This window comes from Sus scrofa, chromosome 6 (genome assembly GCF_000003025.6).
Source record: "Sus scrofa isolate TJ Tabasco breed Duroc chromosome 6, Sscrofa11.1, whole genome shotgun sequence".
Lineage (NCBI taxonomy): Eukaryota > Metazoa > Chordata > Mammalia > Artiodactyla > Suidae > Sus > Sus scrofa.
The window spans coordinates 14613661-14639607 of NC_010448.4; the positions used below are offsets into that span (position 1 = coordinate 14613661).

General features: G+C 48.4%; 2 protein-coding genes across 5 annotated transcripts in view; one reads left to right on the plus strand and one right to left on the minus strand.

The window, feature by feature from the left end:
* Positions 2848–17138, plus strand: MARVELD3 (MARVEL domain containing 3). 2 transcript variants are annotated; one of them, NM_001243841.1, is given in 3 exon segments: positions 2848–3270; positions 5680–5807; positions 15564–17138. In NM_001243841.1, coding segments are annotated over 3 exon segments (1173 nt in total). In that variant the 5' UTR covers positions 2848–2863; the 3' UTR covers positions 16202–17138.
* PHLPP2 (PH domain and leucine rich repeat protein phosphatase 2) overlaps positions 20096–25947 on the minus strand; it is an 82166-nt gene continuing 76314 nt past the window's right edge. For all 3 annotated transcript variants that reach the window (XM_021093823.1, XM_021093825.1, XM_021093824.1), the window contains one exon: positions 20096–25432. In XM_021093823.1, coding sequence (XP_020949482.1) covers positions 24278–25432 — 1155 coding nt within the window. In that variant the 3' untranslated portion in view covers positions 20096–24277. The remainder of the gene's footprint in view (positions 25433–25947) is intronic.

Sequence of the window (25947 nt, forward strand, 5' to 3'; positions counted from 1 at the left end):
ATCTGGCGTTGCCGTGGCTGTGGTATAGGCCGGCAGCTGTAGCTCCGATTTGACCCGTAGCCTGTGCACCGCCATATGCCGTGGGAGCGGCCCTAGAAAAGGCAAAAAGATGAAGAAAAAAAAGAAGGTTCCAGAAGCCCAGGGGGAAGCTCTGAGAGAGAAAGGACTTTGCCACTTCACAAACCAGCCTCTGTCTGCTTGTGCACCAGCCTCCATGATAGCCACAGTTGTCTCAGGCTCAAAACAGGGCTTTGTTTAAATAAATGTTTATATAAGCTCCTAGGATTTGATCCTCTGTCCACTCTGGGACGAGAGTCTGGTGGAGCTCACAGAGCACTTCTGTGGGAAGGGGGTTGGTGTCTGGGCAGACAGGCCTGGTGACACCCCCTCCTGGATTTCCTCCTGCCTCCTTACTCAGTCTCCTTGCTTTTGAGCCATAAAGGTTAGATTTTCCAGGGGCTCGGCCAAGGCCTCCTTTTCCTTTCTAACTCCCTCCCTCCATAGGTGAGTCCTTTTACTCCTTTGGTGCATATCCAGCCCCACCCCAAAATCCCGCTCCTGCCCCCAACTGCATACGCACTCACATCCAATTGCCACTGGACATTTGGATGAAGCATACCCATCTCAAATTTCACACATCTACAGTGGAACTCTCCAACTTGCTCCAAACCAGGTTCTCTGCAGTCTTCCCATCTCAGTTAACGATACCTCCATCCAGAAGAGGGAACCCGCCTACATTGTTGGTAGGAATGTACACTGGTGCAGTCACTATGGAAAACAGTAAGGAAGTTTCTCAAAAAATTAAAAATAGAACTATCACATGATCCAGCAATCCAGCTCCTGGACGTATGTACAGGCAAAACTGTAATTCAAAAAGATACCTGGATCTCTATGTTCAGAGCGGCACTATTCACAACAGCCAAGACATGGAAATCACCTAAATGTCCTCTGACCGATGAATGGAGTGGATTAAGAAGATGTGGTACATACACAGAGTGGGCTACCAACCAGCCATAAAACGAACAAAATAATGCCATTCTCAGCAACATGGATGCAACTAGAGATTCTCATACTAAGTGAACTAAGTCATAAAGAGAAAGACAAGTACCTTATAATATCACTAATATGTGGAATCTAAAATATGACACGAATGAACCTGTCTACAAAACAGATTCACAGACAGAGAACAGACCTGTGGCTGCAAAGGGGGAGGGTGCTGGGGTCTGCAGACGGAAGCTATTTTACATGAAGGGAATAAACAACAAGGTCCTGCTGTATGGAGCACAGGGAACTACGTTCAATATCCTATGATAAACCATAATGGAAAAGAAAATATTTAAAATAGTATATATTCTTTACATATATATTCACATACATATCTGAATCACCTTGCTATACAGCAGAAATTAACACAACATTGTAAATCAACTATACCTCAATTATTATTATTATTATTATTTTTTTGGACTTTTTGCCTTTTCTAGGGCCGCTCCCACAGCATATGGAGGTTCCCAGGCTAGGGGTCGAATCGAAGCTGTAGCCACCAGCCTATACCAGGGCCACAGCAATGCAGGATCCAAGCCGCATCTGCGACCTACACCACAGCTCACAGCAACGCCGGATCCTTAACCCACTGAGCAAGGCCAGGGATTGAACCTGAAACCTTATGGTTCCTAGTCGGATTCGTTAACCACTGCGCCACGACGGGAACTCCTACCTCAATATTTTTTAAAAAGGATACCTCCATCCACCCATCCTGTACGTCTTCCTCCAAACCACAACCTAGATCTGTCCACTTCTCATCAACTCAGCTACCACCAGCTCTCACCTAGACTGTTCCAGTTGCTTCCTAACTCATCTCCTGAATTTACTCTTGGGCCTCTGTAGTCCATCTTCCTCACAGAAGCCAGAGTAATCTTTATTTTAAAAACATAGATCAGAGCAAGTCACTCACTCTCCTGGTTCAAAACACTTTAATGCCTTCCCATCACTCTTACGATTAAAATGCAGATTCTTCACCACGGAAACCCTACAGCATCTGCTGCTTCACCATCCAGGACTCAATTCAAAGGCCCCTTTCCAGATCTATATAAAGAAACCTGCCCTCCTCGTCACAGTTTACACGTCAGATTGTCTTCTTTTTTATTGCTTGTTCTCCCTTTTCCACACACTCTAGAATGGGTGCATTACTAGCAGAGTTCACCACTCTATCTCCAGCGACAGCTAGGCTAGGTGCTCAAACATATTTGTTGAAAGAACTCATTAATAGACGGTAATTTTGTATGTTTTAAAATATCCTTACTTGCCAAAAGGTTGCCAATTCTGTGGGGTTCATCATTAAAAAAAAAAAAAAGTTTAAGTCCAGGACTATTGTAATAAATAAACTGGCCTCAAGTCCCCTACAACACAGTTGTTAGGAGGATAACAGGAGAGGGAGGAAGAGAAGGATAGTGGCCGGGTGGATGGATGGGTGAGAGAATGGATGGGTCCACGCTGCAAAGAAAACCCAAGCTGTTAGCTGCGAGCTCAGTTCCCTAGGCCGCCCGTCTTGCAGACGTAACGGAGTGGATACTTCAGAGCAGACGGGCAGGAGGGCGGGCGGTAGGTCTCTCCCAGGTGTGTAAAGCATCTCGACGCTCCAGGACCCCACCAAACCCCGGAACGCTCGCGCCCAGACCCCTGGCCGCGCTCAGGGGCGCACCCTGCCGGTGAACGCCTCCTGGCCCTCAGCGGGGTTAGGGCGCGTGCGCGCAGGTAAGCGGCCCGCCCCACCTGGCTCCGCCCCCGGGCTTGGCCACCTGCCGGGGAAACTTGTGGATTGTTGCCCTCGGGTCGCTCTGGGGCGGGGACGCGGAACTCGGCCATGGAACGCACGTCGGGGACTCGAGAGCCCCGGACTCGGCCGAGAGAGCGGGATCCAGACCGGCACCCTCGCCCGGACCGAGATCGCCACCCCGAGCGACAGTGGGACAGAGCTGGGGACCCACGAAGGGAGAGAAACGGGGGAGAGCGAAGGGACAGGGACCGCGACAGGGAAAGGAGGGACCGCGACAGGGAAAGGGACCGACACTCCCACCAGGACAGACACAGGGCTGGGGACCATCGTGGAAGTGAACAAAGAGTCCCAGAAAAATCTCGCCCAAGTCGGACGCGGGACGGACCCCGGCAGCCGACTTGGGACCCAGCCCCGCCACCCTGGCCCGCGCCTTGGGAAACCCCGAAGCCACCATCCTCGCGGAAGGGGGGCCTTGAACGCCGCGGACCAGAAAGGTGAGGTGGGAGAGGGCTTGACCTCGGCCGGGAGAAAGCCTCGGTCTGAGGCCCGCCTGCGCTGCTCTACGCCCCAGAGACTTGTCCTTGGAAGTGGGTTTAAAGGAAGTGCGATTCCTCCCCTTTGAGCTCTTAGAGGGGATCTGGGAGGGAAGGAAAAGCTTACAGTGTCCTCGCTTCTGGACCTGAACGATTAACAAAGCAGAGAACGCCCCCCCTAACCACCCCCCTCCCCCCGCCTCCTTGCACAGCCGGGGACCAGGTAAAGAGGAAGAAAGGACTTCAGGACTAGAAATGGGAAGGGGTGGGCGGGAGGCTGGGTGGGTGGGGTTAACCTGAGGCTCCTCCCTGTCGTCCTGTGACCACAGGACCGCCCCCTGGAGCTTCACACCCTTGTCCAGTGATTCAAAACCCAAAGTCTCATTCCCTGGAAGCCCCGGCCTAATAAAGTCAGACCCATGAAGAATTCATAGTTTAATGTGTAACCCCTCTCAGGAACATATATGTATTTCAAAACCAGACAGCTGGAAGAAGCAACACTTTTAGCTGAAGAACTGAACGTACGGAAAACTCAGCCCCAAAGGGCAGTTCCCCCGCCCCTTTGTGAGGGAGGTCTTTCTGGGCAGCCTCAGCCTGATCCCACGACTGTTTCGGAATCTACCCTCCTGAATGAAGGAACCTTGTCAACCCTACCTGGTAAAACAAATTTCCTGGAAGGCCTGGAGGTGAGAGCATCATGATATTCTGGAAGACTTTGTGATCTGGGAGAGACTGAGGAGAGGCAGTGGTCCTGGATGACACCCACCCCCCTTCTAAGGAGGTGTTTTTTGTTTGTTTGTTTGTCTGTCTGTCTTTTTGGGCCCGCACCTGTGGCATATGGAAGTTCCCAGGCTAGGGATTGAATCAGAGCTGCAGCAACAACAGATCCAAGCCACATCTGCAACTTACATCTCAGCTTGTGGCAATGCTGGATCCTTAACACACTGAGCGAGGCCAGGGATTGAACCTGCATCCTCAAGGACACCAGTCGGGTGCGTTAGCACTGAGCCACAATGGGAACTCAGGAGGTGGTCTTTTCTTCGTTGCACATTCCATCCAACTCCACACATATTACTGAATGCTCAGATTAGGTGCCAGGCCAAGAAGGGGACAGCCAGGTATTGGAGTAAAGACTGCTTCTGGTTTTTGACACCTACCCTTATTCCTAAGAGGAGTCCAAGATCCTCTCTGCTATGGGACTTGGAGGCTTAAGCCCAGTCTCTCTCCGGGTTGTGTCCACACAGCGGGAAAGCTACTATCCTGAGTTTATGTTACCTTATCTAGAACTAACTAGCCAAATGGTGATAAAGGGTGTGTCCAAACACAGGCACTAGCTTTTGTGTCCCTGCCGAAAGCCACACTGCATTGCCTGTGCCTGACCTGGGAAAATCCAGAGCTTCAGGTTTATTGTTTTGTTTTTATTTTTTTGGCCATACCCACAAAAGGTCAAAGTTCCCGGGCCAGGGATCAAACCTGTGCCCGAGTTGCCACCTGTGCCCTAGTTGTGGCAATGCCAGATCTTTAACCCGCTGCCCCACACAGGAACTTCCCAGAGCTTCAGTTTTAGGTTTTCGTCTAAACTGGTGTCCTGATCCCCCTGCTCGACACCCCCCACCCTGTCCCAGCCCCAAAGCCAGTGAAGGGAATGTTTGCTTCTTTTGCTCAAAGACACTAGGTGGTTTGAAACCAAGAGCGATTTATTTCTGTCTCTCCTCCACATAACAAGCATTTATTTAATAAATGGGAGGTAGGGCCAGAGACAGCAGAGATCGACTCACAGTGTCCACAGTCTCGAGGTGACCGACAAGCAAACCAGCCAATTGCAGCACGTGAGCTACTCCTGAGGGACGGATTCAGAGAGAATAGAGCTAGGGCCCTGATTGGGCTCTGGAATGTTTCCTGCAGGAGTCGGGCTGGCAAAGGAAGAGAGTGAGCTATGAAGAATGTCCAAAGTTATGGTACCACCCATAACCTTAAGAAATATTTCTGATTCAATTCTTGCCAAAATAACAAGGGAAGGAAGAGAATACCAGCCTGGGCATCAGAGTCCTGTGAATGCAAACTAGTTTTGAAAAGGGCCTGTTCCTCCTCACTGAACTGAAAAGCCCCCCTAGGCAGCTGCCAGCATCCAAGGCAAGGCTCAGAATTACACGGATAAGTGAGGCCCTTAGAGGAATTGGGCCAAGTATTTGGATGCCCTGTGGAGCCACTGAGCCAGAAAATTTTTCTGGAGTACGAAATACTGCCCCAGATTTTCTGTCCTGCACATTCTTTAATGTCCAGACCCAGCATGAGGTGTCCTGAGTTCTACTGCCAAGCAAGCTCCTGAATGTGAAGCCCGCTAATGGCCATGTTTGTGTTTGTTTATAGTGAACGCACTTCAGGGAGATATCAGCTCTCGAACCCTGGGCCTGGGCTAGAGGAAGTGGAATATTACCAGTCAGAGGCTGAAGGACTCCTGGAATGCCACAAGTGCAGATACCTGTGCACCGGGAGAGGTGAGCCATGTGGAAGGTGGTTCAACCATTTACTTACTGTTGCTGGCGGTTCTGGAAGGGGTCCGAGCTGGTGAAATGAAAATTCAAGCAGACTTCCTTTTGGTTTCTAGCATTTTCATTTTCATACTTTGCTTCCCCTTTGATTGAAAAGGTAGGCATGAGGTTCCCCTTTGCTTAGAAAAGGTAGGCCTGTCTGCAAGGGGCGGCTGGCTTTCCCGGGTTTCTCCTCGAATGGAGATGGATGTGCCCCGGGTCTGGCGAGGCAGCCGTGGCTGCAGTTTTCAGGCTGCAGGTGGAGCCGCAGGCAGAGCCAGGAGCGTTAGAGAAGGAAGAGCACCTGGAGATGGGAGCCAGGCTGAGCTCGTGCCCCGGGATAGGACAGTGGATGCCCAAACACGCCCTCACGGCTGTTAAGTGCTGTCGACTGAGACCCACAGTAAGAAATACCTTTTACACTAAGAACGAGTTCACGTGTGTGCCCCTGAGCGCGCGCACGCGCACACGCACACACAGCCTGAAACAGTAAGACCCTATCACATACCAAGTACACTGACAATGTCTATCCTATTCTGTTTCATTGAAAACAAACAGAAACAAAAGAAAACACACCCTTAAGAACACGTACACGATACCATGTGTCAGCGCCAAATGTGGTTTCCCAGCGTTCCCACCCTGGCACCAGGCTGCCCTTGCCTACGAAGAAGAAAATCTGGTTTGTCAGCGTGAGCCCTTATGGCTCACAGGATTTGGTGAGAAATATTCCTAGGCTGCCTGTGACTAAAGGGGGAAAAGTTCTCAGCCTAAGGGAGAGAAATCAGGGAACTTAATACCTGAAAATATCTCTTAGGCTGATTACAATGAAATTCGCTCTTACGGAATTATGGAGGACTTTGACGGATGAGCCCCAGGCAATCCAGGTACAAGAATCCTCACTCTCATTTACACACTTGGGCACACCCTGTTGCTTTTAATTCTCTCAACAGCTCCTAAGGCAGGGAGAGGTTGCAATAAGTTACGCAAAGTCACACAACTGTTAAATGAGCAGCTGGAATTGAAACTTAAGAGCTTCTCTGACGCTAAGGCCTGAAATGGTTTACATGCTTGATCTCTTTCTCTTCTGTTTTTCTTCCTTCCTCCTCCCTCCCCCCCCTTTTTTTCACTCCCTCCCTTTCTTTCTTTTCTTTCTTTCTTTCCGCCTGTCTTCCTTTCCGACCTCCCTTCCTTTTTTAACCTTCTCTGGATGATATAAATAGTAGGAAGAAGCCCGAGGCTGCTTAACAGGTTTCTCTGTAGAGGTATTCTTCTGTGATTGATTTACCAAGAGAGGGCAGAGCTTGCCAGGGGACCCCATCAAAACACACCTTGATTTAGCTTTGATTGCTTCTGGCTATTTGGCTTTGGGCCTAGAGGTTGGGTTTCTGAGTTGAGATAGTGAAAGGATGATTCAACAGCAGCAGCTAACAAATGAAGGCTTAGAAAAGATCTCTGGATGTGCAGGGACCCATATAAATACACAATGCTGTGTTGTGTGCAGAGACACAGCCCTTAAACACCGGGGACTTGTCGCAAGCAGGAACTGCATGCCAGGGTAGAGGTCGCCTGAAGGTTTTCAGCCTCCTCTTAGAGGGGATTTTTTGTGACTTCTTTTCCTCATTGGTAAAATGACATCCCCCTGCGACAAATTGGCAAAAAGGGTAGGCAGCTGTGGCTCTAACTTCCTGGGGAGACCCTGCAGTTGGGGCTGAGTCACCGTGAGGAAGTCCAAGGGACACTGACAAAAAGAGATAAACCCCGAATTCATGGTTACAGGCATGACTCCTCGGCTACTAACATCTTTAAAGGCTGAGGATAAAGATCAGATAAAAACCAAGTGCAAATGTCGAGTGCGCATATCAGATCACGAAATCCTGGGCATGCATGGATTGTGCTCATTTATTATGAAGTAATACATGAAACAACAGGGGGGACCAGTGACGAGTGAGCAGTTCCCTGGGAAGAAGGTACCGGTCTGCTCCCCTCCCGGCTCCTCCCAATTTGCATTTGGAACAGCGTCTCCTTTCCCTTCTGTCCTCTTCCTCTCCCTTTAGACCCTTGTGCTCCAACAGTGAGGGAGAAGCTTGTAAAAGGAGTGCTGTGCCAGTGTAACAGGAAAAGTATTTAAAATAATAATAATAATAAATAAATAAAAGGGTGGGGTCTGCATTCAGCTTGTAGCCTTAGGTGCAAAGCAGCCTTAAAGGTTTAATTTCATTCTCTCCCCAAAGGCTGTGATCTCTGCAGTCAGGGGTGCTGTCTGTCACACAGAGCCTGGCATTGCGGTTTTGGAGATGGCTTCTCAGTGTCAATGGCATGGACTTGTGGTCGCCCTGAAAAGGGTCCAAGGGATAGTTGTGAGGTTTCGGCCTCTCAAATTGCATGCTCCACCCCATTTATATGTTTATTTAATACCCTAACCCACTGCTTAACTGACTGAGCTTATATTAAGATTTCAGTTGACTTTCAGAGTGTTAACTCATTAACAGATCTGAAGGATTCAGCCAGAATCAGAAGAAGGAATGACCTAAAATGCACCGCTGCTTCTTAGTAAAGAGAGATGCTGACTCAGTGAACCAGATCCTTTCAAGGGGCAAGTAAGGCCTAGAGAGACTCTAGGCCTTTCTTTTTAAAAGCACATGCCACCAGACCTCTCCTCTAGCCCTGATGCTTTCTGATTCTATTAACGTTATAGCAGAAATAGCGCTTGTGGAGCCTCTGTTCTCCTCAAACTCTATTAAGAAATACATAGCATCTATCTCTCCCAATGGCAAAACATCAGGAAAAGCCTAAATGTCATTTATGTTGGAATTATTTAAATTCATTTTAACATTCTACACCGCCTTTAAAAATATGAAGTAAAATGGAGTTCCCTGGTGGCACAGTGGGTTAAGGATCTGGCATTGTCACTGTTGTGGCTCAGGTCACTGCTGTGGTGCAGGTTCAACCCGTGGCCCAGGAACTTTCATATGCATGAGCACTGCCAAAATAAAATAACAAATTAAAAAGTGAAAATATTAAGGAAACATATTTGCTGAGGGAGAAAAAATGTTCACACTATATTAAGTGGAAAAATGGGTTATATAAAGTAGAGAGACTAGAACCCTCTTCTTACCTAAAAGCAAATGAACAACAGCAAAAAGTATGCACATGTGGTAGAAAAGTCCAGAACAGGTGTTTGTTCCCTGGTGGCTCAGTGGGTTAAGGATCCAGTGTTGTCACTGTTGTGGCCCTGGTCACTGCCATGGCACAAGCTCGATCCCTGGCCTGGGAACTTCCACATGCCATGGGTGCAGCCAAAAAAAAAAAAAAAAAGTCCAGAAGAGAAAGTAGTGGTAACAGTGGTTATTTTTATTGTTTGGATTTTAGATAATTTTTACAATGTATATTTCTGTTTTATCAAGATTTTCCAACATTGGCTTTGGAGTTCCCATCATGGAGCAGTGGTTAACGAATCTGACTAGGAACCATGAGGTTGCGGGTTTGGTCCCTGCCCTTGCTCAGTGGGTTAACGATCCGGCGTTGCCGTGAGCTGTGGTGTAGGTCGCAGACGCGGCTCGGATCCTGTGTTGCTGTGGCTCTGGTGTAGGCTGGCGGCTACAGCTCCAATTCGACCCCAAGCCTGGGAACCTCCTTATGCCGTGGGAGTGGCCCGAGAAAAGACAAAAAGACCATCAGGGTGCATTACTTTTATAATTGAAGAAATCAATAATTTGTTTGCATTTGGGGAGGAAATTGCAGAGTGTAAAGCTGATTTGTGAGAGGACATGGTTTCAATTAGGGAATGCACAGGTGTAACACAGCTTCATACTAAGACAAATGCGGTTCTTTAAGAGCCGGGGAGATAGGACGGCCTGACCCTACAGTCAGGTGACCCTTTAGAACTGTACCAGCACCTCACCTCCCAGCTCAGAAGCACCCAACTTTATATCACGCTGAGAAAAAGGAGCCACACACAAGACGGTATATAACTGTATGAGTCCATGTGCATGAAATCTTAGGAAAAAACAAACCTAATTCCTGATGGTGGAGAGCATGTGGCCTGAGGAGGAAGTTCACCGCAACGTGTTACCAGGGAACTTTCTAGATATGAAAACAGTCTATATCTTGATGACTGCACAGCATAGCTCTTTGTCAGAATTCATCAAGCTGTATGCTTAATGCAGATCTTTTTGTTGTATATGAGTTGGATCACAATAAAGCTGACTTTAAGCAAAGCAGCCCACTTTGGTGGAAGAGCTAAAGCTGTTTCACTGCCCAAGACAAAGCTGCCGAGGGTTCTGAAAAAAAAAAATCCAGCCCTGGGAAGTATCATAGCCCAGATCTGCTCTTTAGGGAAACTGAAAGAAAACAAAAGTAAACTTTAAAACATACTCGTTGAATTAAAGTTTAAGAACAGTACAACCAATTCTGCTGCTTCATTCAGTGAGCCTTCTAGGTTTAATTAACCTACCCTTTCCCACTTCTAATACATACAAACCGAGGTTAACATTTTGATGGATAACTTCCACGCTTTTTTCCGACTTCATCGTTTATGTTCTCAACGCTATGTTGCAATTCCCTTCACCCTTGGAGACGTTTCCTCTTTCAAAGTGAAGCTGGCCCCAAAGCACATCCAAAGAGGGCATAGCTGTTTTTTAGTCTTCTTGGCAGGGGAGCGCTAGGGTGTCTAGATAGGATGCCTTTCTTTCCGCTCACGGGACACATCCTCCCCACATCGCCCCGCGGCCCACGTGGGGCTGCTTTGCTCTTTGGAGAGTTGCCCTTCTTGGCCCAACGTACTCTCAACATCATTTCTGGAGACCACAGTTCCCTGCCACCATCTCCTGCTCATCAGGAAGCTTTGGCTGCCCAGGCCTCCCTGAGCGCAGAGTAAAGAGCCGGCCGCCGCCGTGTGAGCGGCCGCGGGGAAGACTGGCCTCCAGGTGCAAGTCCCCGCGTGCAGCACGGCCTCTCCAAAAACAGTAACACGCCCTTCTTTTGCAGCCTGCTGCCAAATGCTGGAGGTTCTCCTGAACTTGCTGATCCTGGCCTGCAGCTCTGTGTCTTACAATTCCACGGGGGGCTACACGGGCATCACCAGCCTGGGGGGCATTTACTACTACCAGTATGGAGGGGCTTACAGTGGCTTCAGCGGTGCTGATGGGGAGAAAGCCCAGCAGCTGGATGTCCAGTTCTACCAGCTAAAGCTGCCCACGGTCACCGTGGCCATGGCCTGCAGTGGCGCCCTCATGGCCTTCTGCTGCCTCCTCATCGCTGTGGGCGTCCTGCGGGTCCCGTGGCACTGTCCCCTGTGGCTGGTGGTCGAAGGCTTGTTGGGCATGCTCGTCGCCTGCGCCTACATCCCCGCTTTGTACTTCTACTTCCACAACCTGTCCGCTGCCTACGCCTCTCCCGTGTGTCAGGAGAGGGAGGCGCTCTACCAGAGCAAAGGATACAGTGGCTTCGGCTGCAGTTTCCATGGGGGAGACATAGGAGCTGGACTCTTTGCTGTCCTGGGCATTGGGATCTTTGCCCTGGGGGCTGTGCTGGCCTTCCGGGCTTACAGAAAGGTCCAGAGGCTGAAAGAGAAGCCTGCGGAAATGTTGGAATTTTAGGCTTTTTAAAACGCGCTGCCCAACGTGAGTGATGGAAGTTAGGCTGACCTACTGGTTTTCCCGGAAGACTTTGTGGTGGTGCTTCCTGATCCTGTTACTTCTCCACAGGACGGTTTGGTTTGCTGGGCCTGGCTCCTGGGGACGTGAGGCAGCATTGCCTGGTGTCACAAGCCCTGGTTCTGGAGCCCTCTGTTGATGAGGGACTCGCCAAAATTACTTAAACAAACAAACAAAGGAACAAACACTAACCAAAACTGGAGCCCAAAACCCACAAGGAAAAGGCCTGAGAGCAGCAAAGTAGACTTCAGTAAATAAAGGGAGATAATCAAGTGAATTTGAAGAACCGTATCCTCAGAGTTCATGAAAAGCCACATGGATGGGAAACAGTATTTCAGCCCGAAGTTCTCTAAATACAACTGGCTCAGGCTGATTAGCCTCGAATTGCTTTCCTTACTGAACTCTCAGGGTCCTTTGCTTCCCGAAGGCTCTGGATGGCAGGAGTGGGGATGCTGGGGAGACTATTTCTGTAAGATTTAAGTTGGAGGGAGGCGGGGGCTGAGAAAGGAGGAATCAGATAAGTCCACTGGGTTGCAAAGAAGCTATTCTAACAAGCTCCTCACAATGGGCTTGAAAGCTCAATAAATGTTTTGTCCTCTTGTAAATATACCATTGTATGAGGAATTCGACTCAACATCTGGAATTCAGGATCCATCCCAAATTAAAGAATGTAAAATCTTTCCCAGCAGAAGAATGCTACTTGTGGCCAATTTCATGGGTTCTTACTACATGGTTAATTATGACCTGTGGCCCATTACCACATATTCTTGGTACAAGTGAATCTGTTCTTTGCTTTGTTTGACTCCAATAAAAATCCAAAGAAAAATTTTATTTTTGGAGGTGATGGTTCTCTTTACCTTTACAGTATAATTTCCGTACTTATTATGTTTAAAAGGTGAGTTCCATTTGGATTTAGAAAAGGAAGTACATTTTCTTGCTTGAAAATTATTATAAAACTTCTTAAAGAATATATAAGAAATAATAGTATTTGCTTCTGGAGAGGAGATTTTTGTTTCATTTTATGTAGGACTTGACTGCACACATATTAGTTTTATTTTAATTTTTCTTTTGGCTGTGCTTGCAGCATGTAGACATTCCCCGGGGCCAGGGATTAAACCCATGCACAGCAGTGACAACACGAGGTCCTTAACCCACTGAGCCACCAGGGAACTCCTAGTTTTATTTTAGAAAAAAATTTTAAAAGTTTGAGTTGCTCCCCTCCGTTTTTTTCATATTTACAGTGACAAGGCAGATAGTAGGCGTATAATTAAGCAGAATATTAAACGATCAGCCACAAAGGCAGCCTCACCCAAAAAGGTGCTGTTTTATGATAAAAGTCTCCTGTCTGTTTCAGTCTCTGCTTCCCTCTACAGAGCCTTCTGCTGTCTCTCCAGAGACTTGTTCCATCCCACTGTAGGGATAAACTGCTAGCTCTGGTAGCCACGCTTTTCTCCAGATGTCCGTGAGCATACCTGGAAGTACCTGAGCCCATCTGAGGTTTTCAGTGAAGCCAGGTCAGGCCTGTCCAATACTCTGGTAATATTCAGTGGTCATATTCCTTCATCGATGGACCCGGCAACGGGCCATTCACTCCTGACTGTTGTGGTCAGTGGAGGGGGGTGGACAAGATCCAGATACATCACACCGCAGCCTATCAGGCATGAGCTGCATGGATTGTGGCTGCCGTTTGGCAGAATCTGGCCCAGGAGGAATGTCCAGGTTGTCCATACTCTGCAGTGGTCACAGTATTTCTGCTCCCCTTCAGGGTGAGACGTTAACCTGCACCCGGAGGGGACGCCAAGGCAGAGAAAGGTGTTGCGGGGGGGCGGGGGGAGGACAGCGACTCGCCATGAATTAGAGGGGTGTCCGGGTCAATTCGCTTGCCCTGCAGTAGGGAGAGTAGCCAGTAGCTTATGGTGCCTGGGTGGAGAGTGGGCAGTTCTGGTCTGATGTTATTTTCAGATTTAACTTAGAGGAATGTAGCTTCTCAACCGTCAGAGCAGAGCTGTTAATTGCAGTGTCCCGTGAACCGCCTAGGAATGTGTGTGGGCCCAGCAGAAGATGGGGTCAGCAAGCCCATAGCTGTTGCCCGAGTGTGTTAGACGCTGGTCTTTAGCAGCCAGTGATAAACATCATGATGCCCCCTTGGGTATTAGAGGGTTTCCTGATTTCTGGGAAACCACGCTTTTCATAAATTTGTCCCATTTCTTCTTTTTCTTTTTTTGTCTCTTTTAGGGCCACACCCATGGCATATGGAGGTTCCCAGGCTAAGGGATTGAATTAGAGTTGTAGCTGCTAGCCTACACCACAGCCACAGCCACAGCAATGCCAGATCCGAGCCGAGTCTGCAACCTACACCACAGCTCACGGCAACAACGGATCCCCCGCCCACTGAGCAAGGCCAGGGATTGAACCCGCGTCTTCATGGATACTAGTCAGGTTTATTACTGCTGAGCCACAACGGGAACTCCTGTCCCATTTCTTCTTATGTCTCTTACTAATAATTGCTTCCATTGTATAAATTTTACTGGGGAGCATCGCCATCCAGTTGTATGAACTTTATGACTCTCTCCAGGCACCCGTCACGCACTTACTCTCATTTGGGCCCCACCCTAGCCCTGTGGGATAAGACAGACAGGCCTTATCTTCACTTGTCAGATGAAGGGTCTGAGGCTTAGAGTCAGTGCCTTGGGCATGAGGCAGGAAAGAGCGGGCGTGTGAGCCTGGCATTCCCACTCTCTTGGTCCATACGCTTCTCCCTCACCTCTGACCTCCGAGGGAATGACAGGAGGCCTTCTCCCAGGAATGCGCCTAAGAGGCTGGGGTCTCTGTCAGTGATGGACAAGAAGACATTCGACTCCATATACCTGTTGGCTTCTGCTGCCCCATGGCATTTGTGGGTTCCTTCAACCTGCAAGAACCCCTCTAATTGCACAGGCCACGTATCCAGCAGGAGGATCCCCGATAAACAGTCTGGTCCATCCACACGACAGGGCTGAGGCCATATAACAGCGTGTGCACATGGTGGGCGCTGATCTGGAAACCTCTCTAGGAAGAGTAAACAAGAAATGCATGATGCAGAGTGGTGCGTGCGGCCTGCTCCCGTGTGACACATCCAGGGAAAGGAGGATGAAATTCAGATCTCAGTATTCTTACTTGCACCAAGGAATGCTGGAAAGTTATACTGGAAAATAACGAAAGTGACTGGGGGCAGAGAACAGGGTAGTTAGGGACATGGGTGACTTTCCTTAATTTATACCACTTTATGTCTATTTGATTTTTTAACACATTTAAAATGTGAAATAATTATAGACGCACAAAACATGGCTACTATAGGAGAGATCCTGCATACCCCTAACCCAGTTTTCCCCACTGGTGACGATAGTGCAGTACCACAACCAGGAAACTGGCAACCTCCAGAGCTTGTTTGGATTTTGCCAGTTCTCCATGCACTCGGGTTGGTGTGAGTGTAGGTCTGTGCGGCCTTATCACATGTGTAGGTTCATGTGACCGTCACGCCCAGCCACAGAACTGCCGCCCCTCATCCGACACCCCTAGTGCTTTCCCCTAAGTCACCCCCCTCCCCCACGCATCCCCATCCCCCGAAGACCATGGATCTGTTCTCCAGCTCTGTAATTCTTTTTTTTTTTTTTTGGCTTTTTAGGGCCACACCTGCAGCATGTGGAGGTTCCCAGGTCGGGGTCGAATTGGAGCTATAGCCGCTGGCCTACACCACAGCCACAGCAACGCGGGATCCAAGCCGAGTCTGCAACCTACATGGAAGCTCACGGCAATGCAGGATCCTTAACCCACTGAGTGAGGCCAGAGATCGAACCTGCGTCCTCATGGATACTAGTCAGATTCGTTTCCACTGAGCCACAACGGGAACGCCAAATCTAAAAAATCTTAATTTAGATTTTTCCAATGTGAGTATAAAAAACAAAATCCAAGGATGTTATGGTTGAATCCGACCGTGTCCCCAGCATCAGGTACTGTTTCTCTTGTCTGACCGTGGAGTTTGCCTGGGCGAGTGCTGTCAGTGTTAAATCCCCAATCTCTCTCCTCCTAGGTGTGATACAGATAGTGGAGGTGATACTGAATGGGATGGTTCTCATGTGTATCGTGGCCTCCTACTTTGTCCTTGCGGGATTCAGCGCCAGCTTTGCCAGCGGCGGCGGCTTTGGGAACAATTATTACTCACCGTTTGAGGGCACTGAGCTGGAGCAGGTTCGGCAGCTGGACCAGCAGTACACGATCCTCCGGGCACCACTGATATACGGCGGCGTGGCTGTTTCTCTGGGGCTGGGTGTCCTCACCATGGGTGTTTTACTCCGAGGAGCCAAGAGTCTAAACAAACTGCCGAGGAGGTGGCTCCTGCTGGAGGCCGCCTTCAGCCTCCTGGCAGCAGTGGGCTACTGCGCGGGCATCGGTGTTTACCTCCACGCGGCCTTGCAGATCAATGCCACAGACACCTGCAGGACACGAGAGAGGGTTTATGCCCGCAAGGGTCTCACCTGGATGAACTGCCAGCTGGCAGGCACAGATGGAGCAGCAGCCACCTTTGCCTGTCTGCTGGTGATGATGTACGGTGCCAGCGTGGTGCTGGCCCTGCGGGGCTACCGGGAACAGAAGCACAACCAAGCCAGCCGAGAACCGCACAGAGGCTACGCGGACGCACCGGAATACCTGTGGTCTGGAACACTCTGAGTCTTCTTCGGGAACCTAAAAGTCAACCCACCTCCCTTGCTTCTCTCAAAAAGACGGGTCCATGAAAATCGAGCATGAGGCAAATGTTTTGACATTCTTGATTTTGTGAGCGCTTCCTTTGGCACCAGTGCAAAGCTAGACAACCATCCCATTTTTCCATCAATGTCTTGTTGGCTGAGAGCTTGAAAAAAATACCTCCGCCTTTGCTACAAAGCCTACATCTAAGTTTGCCTATCGTACAGTTATGATTTGGCTCAGTGTTTACAGGAGAGATATCTTGATTGTCCCAACGAAAGTCACTAAGAAAAACATGCCATTCCACCCCCCACCCCCCGAGAGCTGTGCTTGATCCCAGAGCAATGATTTTAATCCCAGTTGAGATTCCAGCTGAGAAATTACCTTCTGACTCTCTCCCGGAGGACAACTCTCCTGCCCATAGGACAGTGTATGGTGACCACACAGTAACCTCATGGGTCCCAGGAAGCCTTTCTCCATCAGAGGCCGGAGGCCGGAGGCCGGAGGCTGGATCCCTGGTGCCTGAGGGCAGGTGCTTTCAGCCTGCTTGTTCCTTCTCGGGATCCCTGTGTTAGGGCTCAGAGAAAATGATTTTTGCCGCTTTTCCAAGCCAGTTTCTTTTTGTGTCAAGTCACTCGACTGGAATTCACTTTCCTGAAGTACTTTATAATTTCCTGAAATATGAGGCTTTCAAATAGTGAGAAATAAAATTCACCAACTTCTTAACTGTGTTATTCAGCTGCCTGCAAAGATAAAGCCGTTGATTTTCCTTGGAGGCTTCTTTATTTCTGCATCCCTTCCAGCGCCCTACAGAGTAGGTTTTCCATTTTGATTGTAATCTCTCCTGACCCTGAATCGTTTCCATAAGGTAACAGATCATTAACACCGAATCTCAAAAATAAATTTCTTTCAATAATTTTAATCTAAAGTTTGAAAGCTGTCCTTATACTTTACAACTAGACTCAGATGTTCAATGCATGTCAGGTGCAACTAGAAATATACATGTTCTTATAAAGGGTATTTTTTTCCTTATCTTTTTTTTTTTTTAGAAGATATTTTTTTTATTTTTTATGTTTTTTTTTTTGTCTTTTTTTTTTGTTGTTGTTGTTGTTGCTATTTCTTGGGCCGCTCCCACAGCATATGGAGGTTCCCAGGCCAGGGGTTGAATTGGAGCTGTAGCCGCCGGCCTACGCCAGAGCCACAGCCACGCGGGATCCGAGCCGCGTCTGCAACCTACACCACAGCTCACGGCAACGCCGGATCGTTAACCCACTGAGCGAGGGCAGGGACCGAACCCGCAACCTCATGGTTCCTAGTCGGATTCGTTAACCACTGCGCCACGACGGGAACTCCTTTTTTCCTTATCTTTTTTTTCCATGTTTTATTTTCATAAGTTAGATTGAACTCAATAAATTCAAGGCAAGTTTTGGTTCATTCTAAAAACAGCAATTTTGACATAAATCTCGGACTCTCGAATCTATATAGTTAATAAGAAATCAGCAAACGGAAGCCTGTTTCAATGTATGCCAAAGTGTCTATTAACAGAAATTAAGCTGACGTCATTTTCCACTGACGCTTATTGGCCATTTTTACTCCTGCATGTTTGCTGACTCTTCTCCCTGGAATCTATGACCTTTTCCCTCGCCTAAACCCTTCCTATTGCTAATTCTTTTTTTTTTTTTTTTTTGGCTTTTTGGCTTTTTGCCATTTCTTGGGCCGCTCCCGCGGCATATGGAGGTTCCCAGGCTAGGGGTCTAATCAGCGCTGTAGCTGCCAGCCTACACCACAGTCACAGCAACGCGGGATCTGAGCCACCTCTGCAACCTACACCACAGCTCTCGTTGTTAACCCACTGAGCAAGGGCAGGGATCAAACCTGCCACCTCATGGTTCCTAGTTGGATTCGTTAACCACTGCGCCACGACGGGAACTCCCCTATTGCTAATTCTTATGGAACCTATCCAAGGCAAGGGATCAAAACTAAACTGCAGACAGGCGTTCTAGTCGTGGCTCAGTGGGAATGAATCTGACTAGCATCCCTGAGGATGTGGGTTCCATCCTGGCCTCACTCAGTGGGTGAAGGGTCCTGCGTTGCCATGAGCTTTGGTGTAGGTCGCAGACACGACTTGGATCCCGAGTTACTGTGGCTGTGGTGTAGGCCAGCAGCAACAGCTCCGATTAGCCTAGGAATCTCCATCTGCCACAGATGTGGGCCTAAAAAGTCAAAAGACCAAAAAGAAAAAGAAAAAAAAAAAAAAAGGCAATGGGAAGATATCTAAACTATACTTCTACAAAAACTAAAGCTTGGAGGAAAATAACTAGAAATCAACATAGCTAGGTTAAAATACAAACGTCCATGCCCCGGAATGGTGCCTCCACTCCCCTATCTTAGCCCTGAGGCCATGGCTGGAGTCCCCCACAGTTCTGAGTGATAAGATGCAGCAAAAAATCAACCCATTTCCCACCCTAACTCCCACGAAACTCCCCCCCCCCCAACTATTCTCACTTAGAATTTATTCCCTGAAATGTGTCCTGAGTGGATCATTTTCCACGTCTGGGTCCTGGGCTTGGGGAAATGAAGTCTTTGGCTTCTCTGATGCCCAGATCCAGCTACGATACTGCTCCCGAGATTCAGCGCCTCTCAATCACTTTAGCAGCACTCCGGAACATTCCAAATGTTCTAGCAAAACTTGTAATTACTACCACTTGTCAGGGCAGCAGGTCAAGATTTCTTATTCACATGTAACAGATAAGGAGACAAGCTTCAAGAAGGCCACGTGGCTTACCCCATGGTGGACACCGCATGGACTGCTCACTGTGCCAGGTCCAGGACCGAGCTAGGGGAGCCTTTGTTGGCATCATCTTGCTCTAGCTCACAATCGCTGAGAGACAGTTACTCCCCTTTAACAATCAAGAAAAGACAACTGAGCCTCGGTGGGGTTAATTTGCCTAAAGTCGAATCTTTTTAAGTAGCAAAGGCAAAGCTCAGACCCGATGACACACACTGGGCTGTGTTCTGAGTGACTAATGTGCTCTTGCGGAGTTCGAGGTACCAGGGAAGTACGACCGCACGAGGCAGAGGACACAGTGAGAACTCACTTCTGCCACCCCGCAACCGGCAGGTGCGTCTCATGGGGCTGAGGTGTTAAGCAGACGGGGGTAAGGTGCCCAGCACCCTGGAGGTGCTCAATGAACAGTGGGGGAACCAAGTTTTCAAATTTTCATTCTGCTAATGAGGAAACCGGCAAAACAACTTCAGCAGGGCCTTTGTCAAGAGAGAGGTAGCTGAGGAAGTCCAGGTTGCAGGCGACAACCAAAGCGGGAGGGGGGCAATTCAGAGACTTACCCAGATGAACAGTATCGGTGGGAGTTCCCGTGGTGGCGCAGCGGAAACACATCCAACTAGGATCCATGAGGACACGGGTTTGATCCCTGGCCTCACTCAGTAGGTTAAGGATCTGGCGTTGTTGTGAGACACAGTGTGGGTCACAAATGTGGCTTGGGTCCTGCGTGACTGTGGCTGTGGCATAGATCGGCAGCTACAGCTCCGATTCAACCCCTAGCCTGGGAACCTCCATATGCCACAAGTGCAGCCCTAGAAGCAAAAACAAAAAAAACCAAAACACAAACAACCGTGAACCAAAACCCACTTCTATGTTGAGCTTTAGCGCCAAGGCCTTTCGGACAGACATGCTGGCCAGGTGACCCACTGCATGCCTCTGCACCGTTGTTAGCTCTGTGCTTTGTTTAAGAGGAGCTGCAGATTATTTACAAGTTGAGTTCCCGCTTGTCAGCTCATAACCTGCACATAAAGAAGGACCATGTTTCCTCTCTTTGGGGTTTCTTTAAATATATAAACCAAGTCAGAATATAGTATTTCTTAATGTAAAAAAATCTTTATTGCTATTTCAGCTTAGAAGGTGATCAAAAATATTTACTCTTGCCTTAACTGAGAGCTTCATAGTGTCATGGAATGTGGTTTTTATTTGCAGTCTTCCCCTAAAGCAAGAAAAAGCAGTAAAATCCTAAAGTTGCTTTTGATTAAGAAACTAATTCTACATACATACAAGTTAGAGAAAATTACAGTTCCATGCTAAAATAAAGTACTTACAAAATAACAGGTATTCTCCATTTTAAAACAAAGCCATGAAAAAGATACTCCATTTTATTTTATTTATTATTGTTATTTTTTACAAACAATAGATTTGCTGCAACATGCTCTGGCTCATATTATTGAATTAAAAAATTTAACACATTTCAAAAATATCAAAAATACACTATAATGAGTCTTAGGACTACAATACGATGATTGCACAAAACCATAAGATATGAACTCACTGTCTGGGTGACCTCCACTGGCAACAGTGAGAGAAAATTCTAGAGCATCTGGGAGAAGTGCATGAAATTGAGAATACAAGGAGCTTATGTGTGATTGGATGATCACCAAATAAGGGAAACAGAGCAGGATTTACTGTAGCTGCTTTTCTCAATCTAGGAAGTGCTTACCCGCCCATGGGGCAAAGTCACTAACTGGAGAAAAAGATTAACTTGCCTCCAGGACTGGGTGAATGGCCCCACCCAGAGGGAAGTAAAAAGTGACAAGAACAAGACAGTTCTAGAGTGATGCTGCAGACATCACTGAATGGCTTGGCGACTAATTATTTAACAATTGGTACATGTATTATCGATAACAGCCAAGTGCTCCCTTATGGAGGTCTCTTCATTAGTAATTATTGAGTAGATACAGAAGGGGAGCCTGTGGCTTCCAAGTACCTGCTTTTGCTGAAAGTCTACGTGGGAAGAAGGGCATCATTTGATATTCAGTAGATCAGCCGAACCTAACTGGCTCCATCTAGGAAATAGCACTCGCTACAAACAATTAAAATAGCACCCAATGATTGCCAAGCTGCTCGTGTTGGCTCTTCTATACACCAGGGAAATGAATTCATCAACCGATTGCACACGTACACTCTACAGTAGTATAGGAAAGCCCTCGCTTGTACGAAGAGTGGTAATTCAGTGACTCTACGGTAGCTTTATGACATACTAGCCTTCAAAGTTTCAAATGTATTTCCAATCCACCTGGATGAAACTAAAAATACCATGGCTGCCAAGACTCCTGTATTGTTCTTTCTTCCATGGGACTCCTGGACTGCTCCCATAAGCAGGAGTGATGTTCTGTCAGAAATTCTCTCAAATCTCTCTAATACATGGGAGGTACACACAGGGACCTGAGAATCGTGCAGAGGTTGGGATCTCTGGGGGCGAGATCAGCAGGCCTCTGCCCGCCTAGGGACCAACACTGCCTCTGGGTAAAATCTTGGGAAGTAGACTACATTCACCTGGAGACAGATTCCTGGCTTCCACCACCTGACGACCTAATTGGATCACACACAACTGTAAATGACTTCACATGTCAAGCGTTCCGTGTATTTTTGGTGATGGGCTATGGCCTTTTTAATCCTCTGTTTTAACACAGAGCAATTATTGAGGGAAATGAGTTAAAGGAAGTTATTAAAAAGAATTGTTTTGATATAGCCTATATTAAAGGTTTTCAATAAAACCTAATGTTTCCTAGACATAAATCCACCACATAGTAGAACAGTAAGTATTTCAGAGTTCTTCTAAACTTTCAGTAAAGTCATTTCATATCTGGATTTCGTGGTGGTTCCAAAAAGTATGGTGGGAAACAAAGAGAAGAAAAGGGTTCACAGGTGAAGGACAATTTTTAAGACACTGTACTATTCAAGTGGTATAGTCCCAAAATAATTTCCAGCACTATCATCTTGGTTTTTTCCTTCATTTTCATTTTTCCTTCATCCCCCCCCCTTCCCATATAAAAATAAGGCGGCAACAGACTATTGTTCCCATCTTTCTAACAGCACCTGAACGTCGCATGAATCACTATGTTCCCCACTTCGAATTAAGACCTGAGTTCTAAAATTCTTCAGTAGCTAACCAGTAGTTTGACACAGAAAAGTTAAGTGTTTCTGACAATCTGGGGACTCAAATTCAGATTCTTGAGGGGTTGAGCATTAGACAGTCATTGGTATGGAATCCCCCAAGAGGGTACCCCACTGACACGAGCAGGTGGGTACAGGGCCTCTGAGAAGGTGAAGATACATAACCATTCGTGGACAGGCTATCTGGTTTTCTATTACTGCTTTAACAAACACTTAAAAAACAAACAAACAAACCCAACATATATTGTATAGATCAACTCTAACACTTTCTTGGGAGTTCTCTGGTGATCTAGTGGTTGGGACTCAGCACTTTCACCATTGTGGCCTGGGTTCGGTCCCTGGTCTGGGAGCTGAGACCTCACATCAGGCTGCACTGCAATGCCATGGCCAAAAATACCCACCACATTTAGTTAGGAGTTCCCGCTGTAGCACAGGAAGTTAAGAACCTGGCTGCAGCAGTTCACTGCAGAGGCACCGGTTCAATCCCCAGTCCAGAGCAGTGGGTTAAAGGATCCAGCATTGCCAGAGCTGCAGCTCAGATTCAATCCCTGACCTGGGAAAATCCATTATGCAGGGGGGTTGCGGCCTTAAAAAAAAAAAAAAAAGAGAGAACAAAAATAAACAAAAAACACATTTTGTATCTCATGAAGCAAATTAAAAACGGTTCCACTCTGTTTTCTATTTAATTGTCAAAGTATTCTAAAAATTCAAAAAGTACATTCCCCACTGGGTCAAATTAAGCAATATCAAAACTTTGTAGGAATAAAAAGGAAGTAAATCTTCTAACGGAAAAGGCAAGAGAACAAAAATACAGAAAGAACTGCATTTTGCTAGGGTTACATGGAATGTGCAAAAAACACAGTAAACCAGGTTTTCTGTAAGCTTAGGAATTTCTCAGTTAAGTGTTTCAGAAATTGAGCCCAGTACGCTGAAGAAACCACGTGGGGTGGATAAGCAGTTTTCGGAAGACGACTGTCAAACACTAAGAGGTGAACCTGCAACTCCCTTCCGACCTTTGAGAAAACCATCCCTCTGCTCTAGAGAAGGAACTTGTCTAACCTGTAAGCTCCATCCGTCCATCTATTCTCATTCAGCCTCATCTGTTCAGCGTCATCTGCCATAGATCAAGGTTTCCTGGATGCGAGCAGCATCGGCCTCGGCCCTACGTACCAGGAGGCAGACTGCCGGCTCCATCCCACGCCATGGAAAGAGGCCAAGTCCCAAACGCCTCTCCTGTGACCCCCTGGGAGCTTCCTAGCAGGTGTCAGTGACTCTCTCTGTGATTTGCGGGGAGGTCGCCTCAGTCCTCACTCCTTCCCGGTCTTCATCCCCCAAAAGAAGGTCCTCCTCCCCTCGGTGTCTCAGGAACTCTCTCCGTCTGACGTCCCCCAGGGAAGTCAGTTTCCCAGGGCCCTTCCTACTTCCTTCTTCCTCAGCTCCGACATCCGACGATCCTTCTGCCTGCAGACAAAGGGGCTGGGCTGCCTCTAAGAAGTTTGGCTCGAGTGCAGATTTGAAAATAAAAAGTTCACAGTCAATGAAAAGTGCTCTCATTACATTACGTACATATATTATCTGTTTGATTGGTTCTACATTTCCAATAAACACCATTTCGATAGGCTGTATTCTCGTAGAGAAGAAGGAAAAGCCATGTGACTGGTCACATCACATCCCGTCAGTCAGGCTGAGACAGAAGGTGGCTCCTCTGTCACAGAGATCCCGCAGCAGCAATCAGTAAAGGGAATCTACCTGCAGTTCTTTCCTCCACAGAAAGAGTCCCTTTCCTGCCCAGGCAGGCAAGTTCTCGAAATGATCCTAGGAGAGAAAGGGTTAGTGGCAGGTGGTCGGAGGGCGGCAGAGCGACGTCCGCTCGCCGCCCCGGGACTCTGGGAATTCCGATGCAGGTTCGATGCGAAGCTTAACACTGACGGTGTTTACTAGCTTATCCAGAGCGAGACCCTGGCAGCGCTCACCATTTTTGGCTCCAAGATCTACCCCCCCAAGCCATCTGTGGTCCGGAAATGCGGAGGTCCAAGGCCGCTGGCGGGGTCTCCCGGCCCAGGCCTCCGCCCGGCCCGCGCCTCGGCGCCCGCGGAGGCCTACAGCGCCGTGTCAAACTCCTCCGGGAGCTCGGTCCGATCCTCATCGCTAGGCTCGGGCTTGGGCCTGCTCTCCTGGTGGTGTTTCATTTGCTCTTTCACTTCTTCTTCCAGGTCGCGAGGGACCACAAACTGGTCCTCCGGCTCCAGCTGCGTGGGGGCGGCAAAATAGCCGGTCTTCTTCTTGGGGGCTTCTGTGGCCACTTCGATGAGGTTCAGGCTGTCTTCCAGGGGCACGACAGAGCCGTTTGAGAGTTTTTTTCCGTAGAGACAGGACGTGGAGGGGGACTTCTGTAACTCTGCCTTGTCCTTGCTCCCCGGCAGCAGGATGCCGCTATTCACACTGTTCTGTCTTCGGATCCCCAAAACCAATCCCCTGGCACGCTCCTCGTGACAGGGGGTGGGCGCCCGCTGGGGAAGGGTGGGCGAGCTCTCGAGATCCCTCCCCCTGCAGCAGTGGACGTCGACTTCTACTTCCACTCTGCTGCCATTGCTGATGACCCCTTCAACGGGCTGGTCGTCGTCACTGTCCAGGCCGTTGTCGGACTGGTTACTCGAGAAGGTGGCACAAGAGGGCTGGCGCTGAAAAACCCCTGTGGCGGGCGCGGGGTGCAGGCTGCAGCGCCTCTCTGGCCTGGGGAGCAAGCCGGCCTCCAGGCCAGCGGTGTTATGCTCGTCGGAAGCAGTGGACCCCACCTCGCTGCTCACCTCCGAGGTGGACATCTCGCTGCTGAACTCGGAAGCGATTCCGCTACTGGAGGAAGGCGTGGTTGGCTTGGGCGGGTCCTTGATGAGGGCGGTGGAAGGGAATCCCACAGGCCCCGGGAGGGTGAGTCCATTCATTTCGCAAGTGCAGCCTTCCTCAGCAATGTTCAAATAGACCACCATCGCCCCCACGTTGTCCTGACAGCCATAGCTCTGGGCTAAGGTGCACAGCTTCTTGGCAGCGGCTAATGGGTCCTGGACGTGGCGTACTGCGTTGACAGCTTCTGCATAGGACAAGTGTTCCCACAGGGCTCTGTTTCCCAGAATCAGCAACTCGTCTTGGATGGTAAGCGGAGTGGAAGCTATGTGAGGCTTGGGGAGGATCCAGGGGTAGAGGTACGTGCAGCCCAGCATCCGGGTACAGCAGGTGACCCCGTTCACTTTGTTGTCCTGGAGACAAGCAGAGTGCAAACTCTGAGAAACAGGCAACAACCACGCACAATTTTCTATCTTTCTAGATCACAGTAAGATAGAATTGACATGGTACATGTGTTTCCTAGGATCTGTGTAATGTTCAGTGGACTTATAACAAAAAAGTGTAGAGAATTCTAAAAGGACAAAATATCAAATTGTTATTATACCACAAAGAGTTCAGAGGACTGAGTTAAATCCGATCAAAATTAAGTGGATAAAAGGCATCTCTGCCTCAAAAGATATTTGTTTTATGGAGTTGCCATCATGGCTCAGGGGAAACAAATCTGACTAGTATCCATGAGGACACAGGTTCAGTCCCTGGCCTCGCTCAGTGGGTTAAGGATCTGGCATTGCTGTGAGCTGTGGTGTGGGTCACAGATGCAGCTCGGATCTGGCATTGCTGTGGCTGTGGTGTAGGCCAGTGGTTACAGCTCCTATAGGACCCCTAGCCTGGGAACCTCCATATGCTGCAGGTGTAGCCTTAGAGGAAA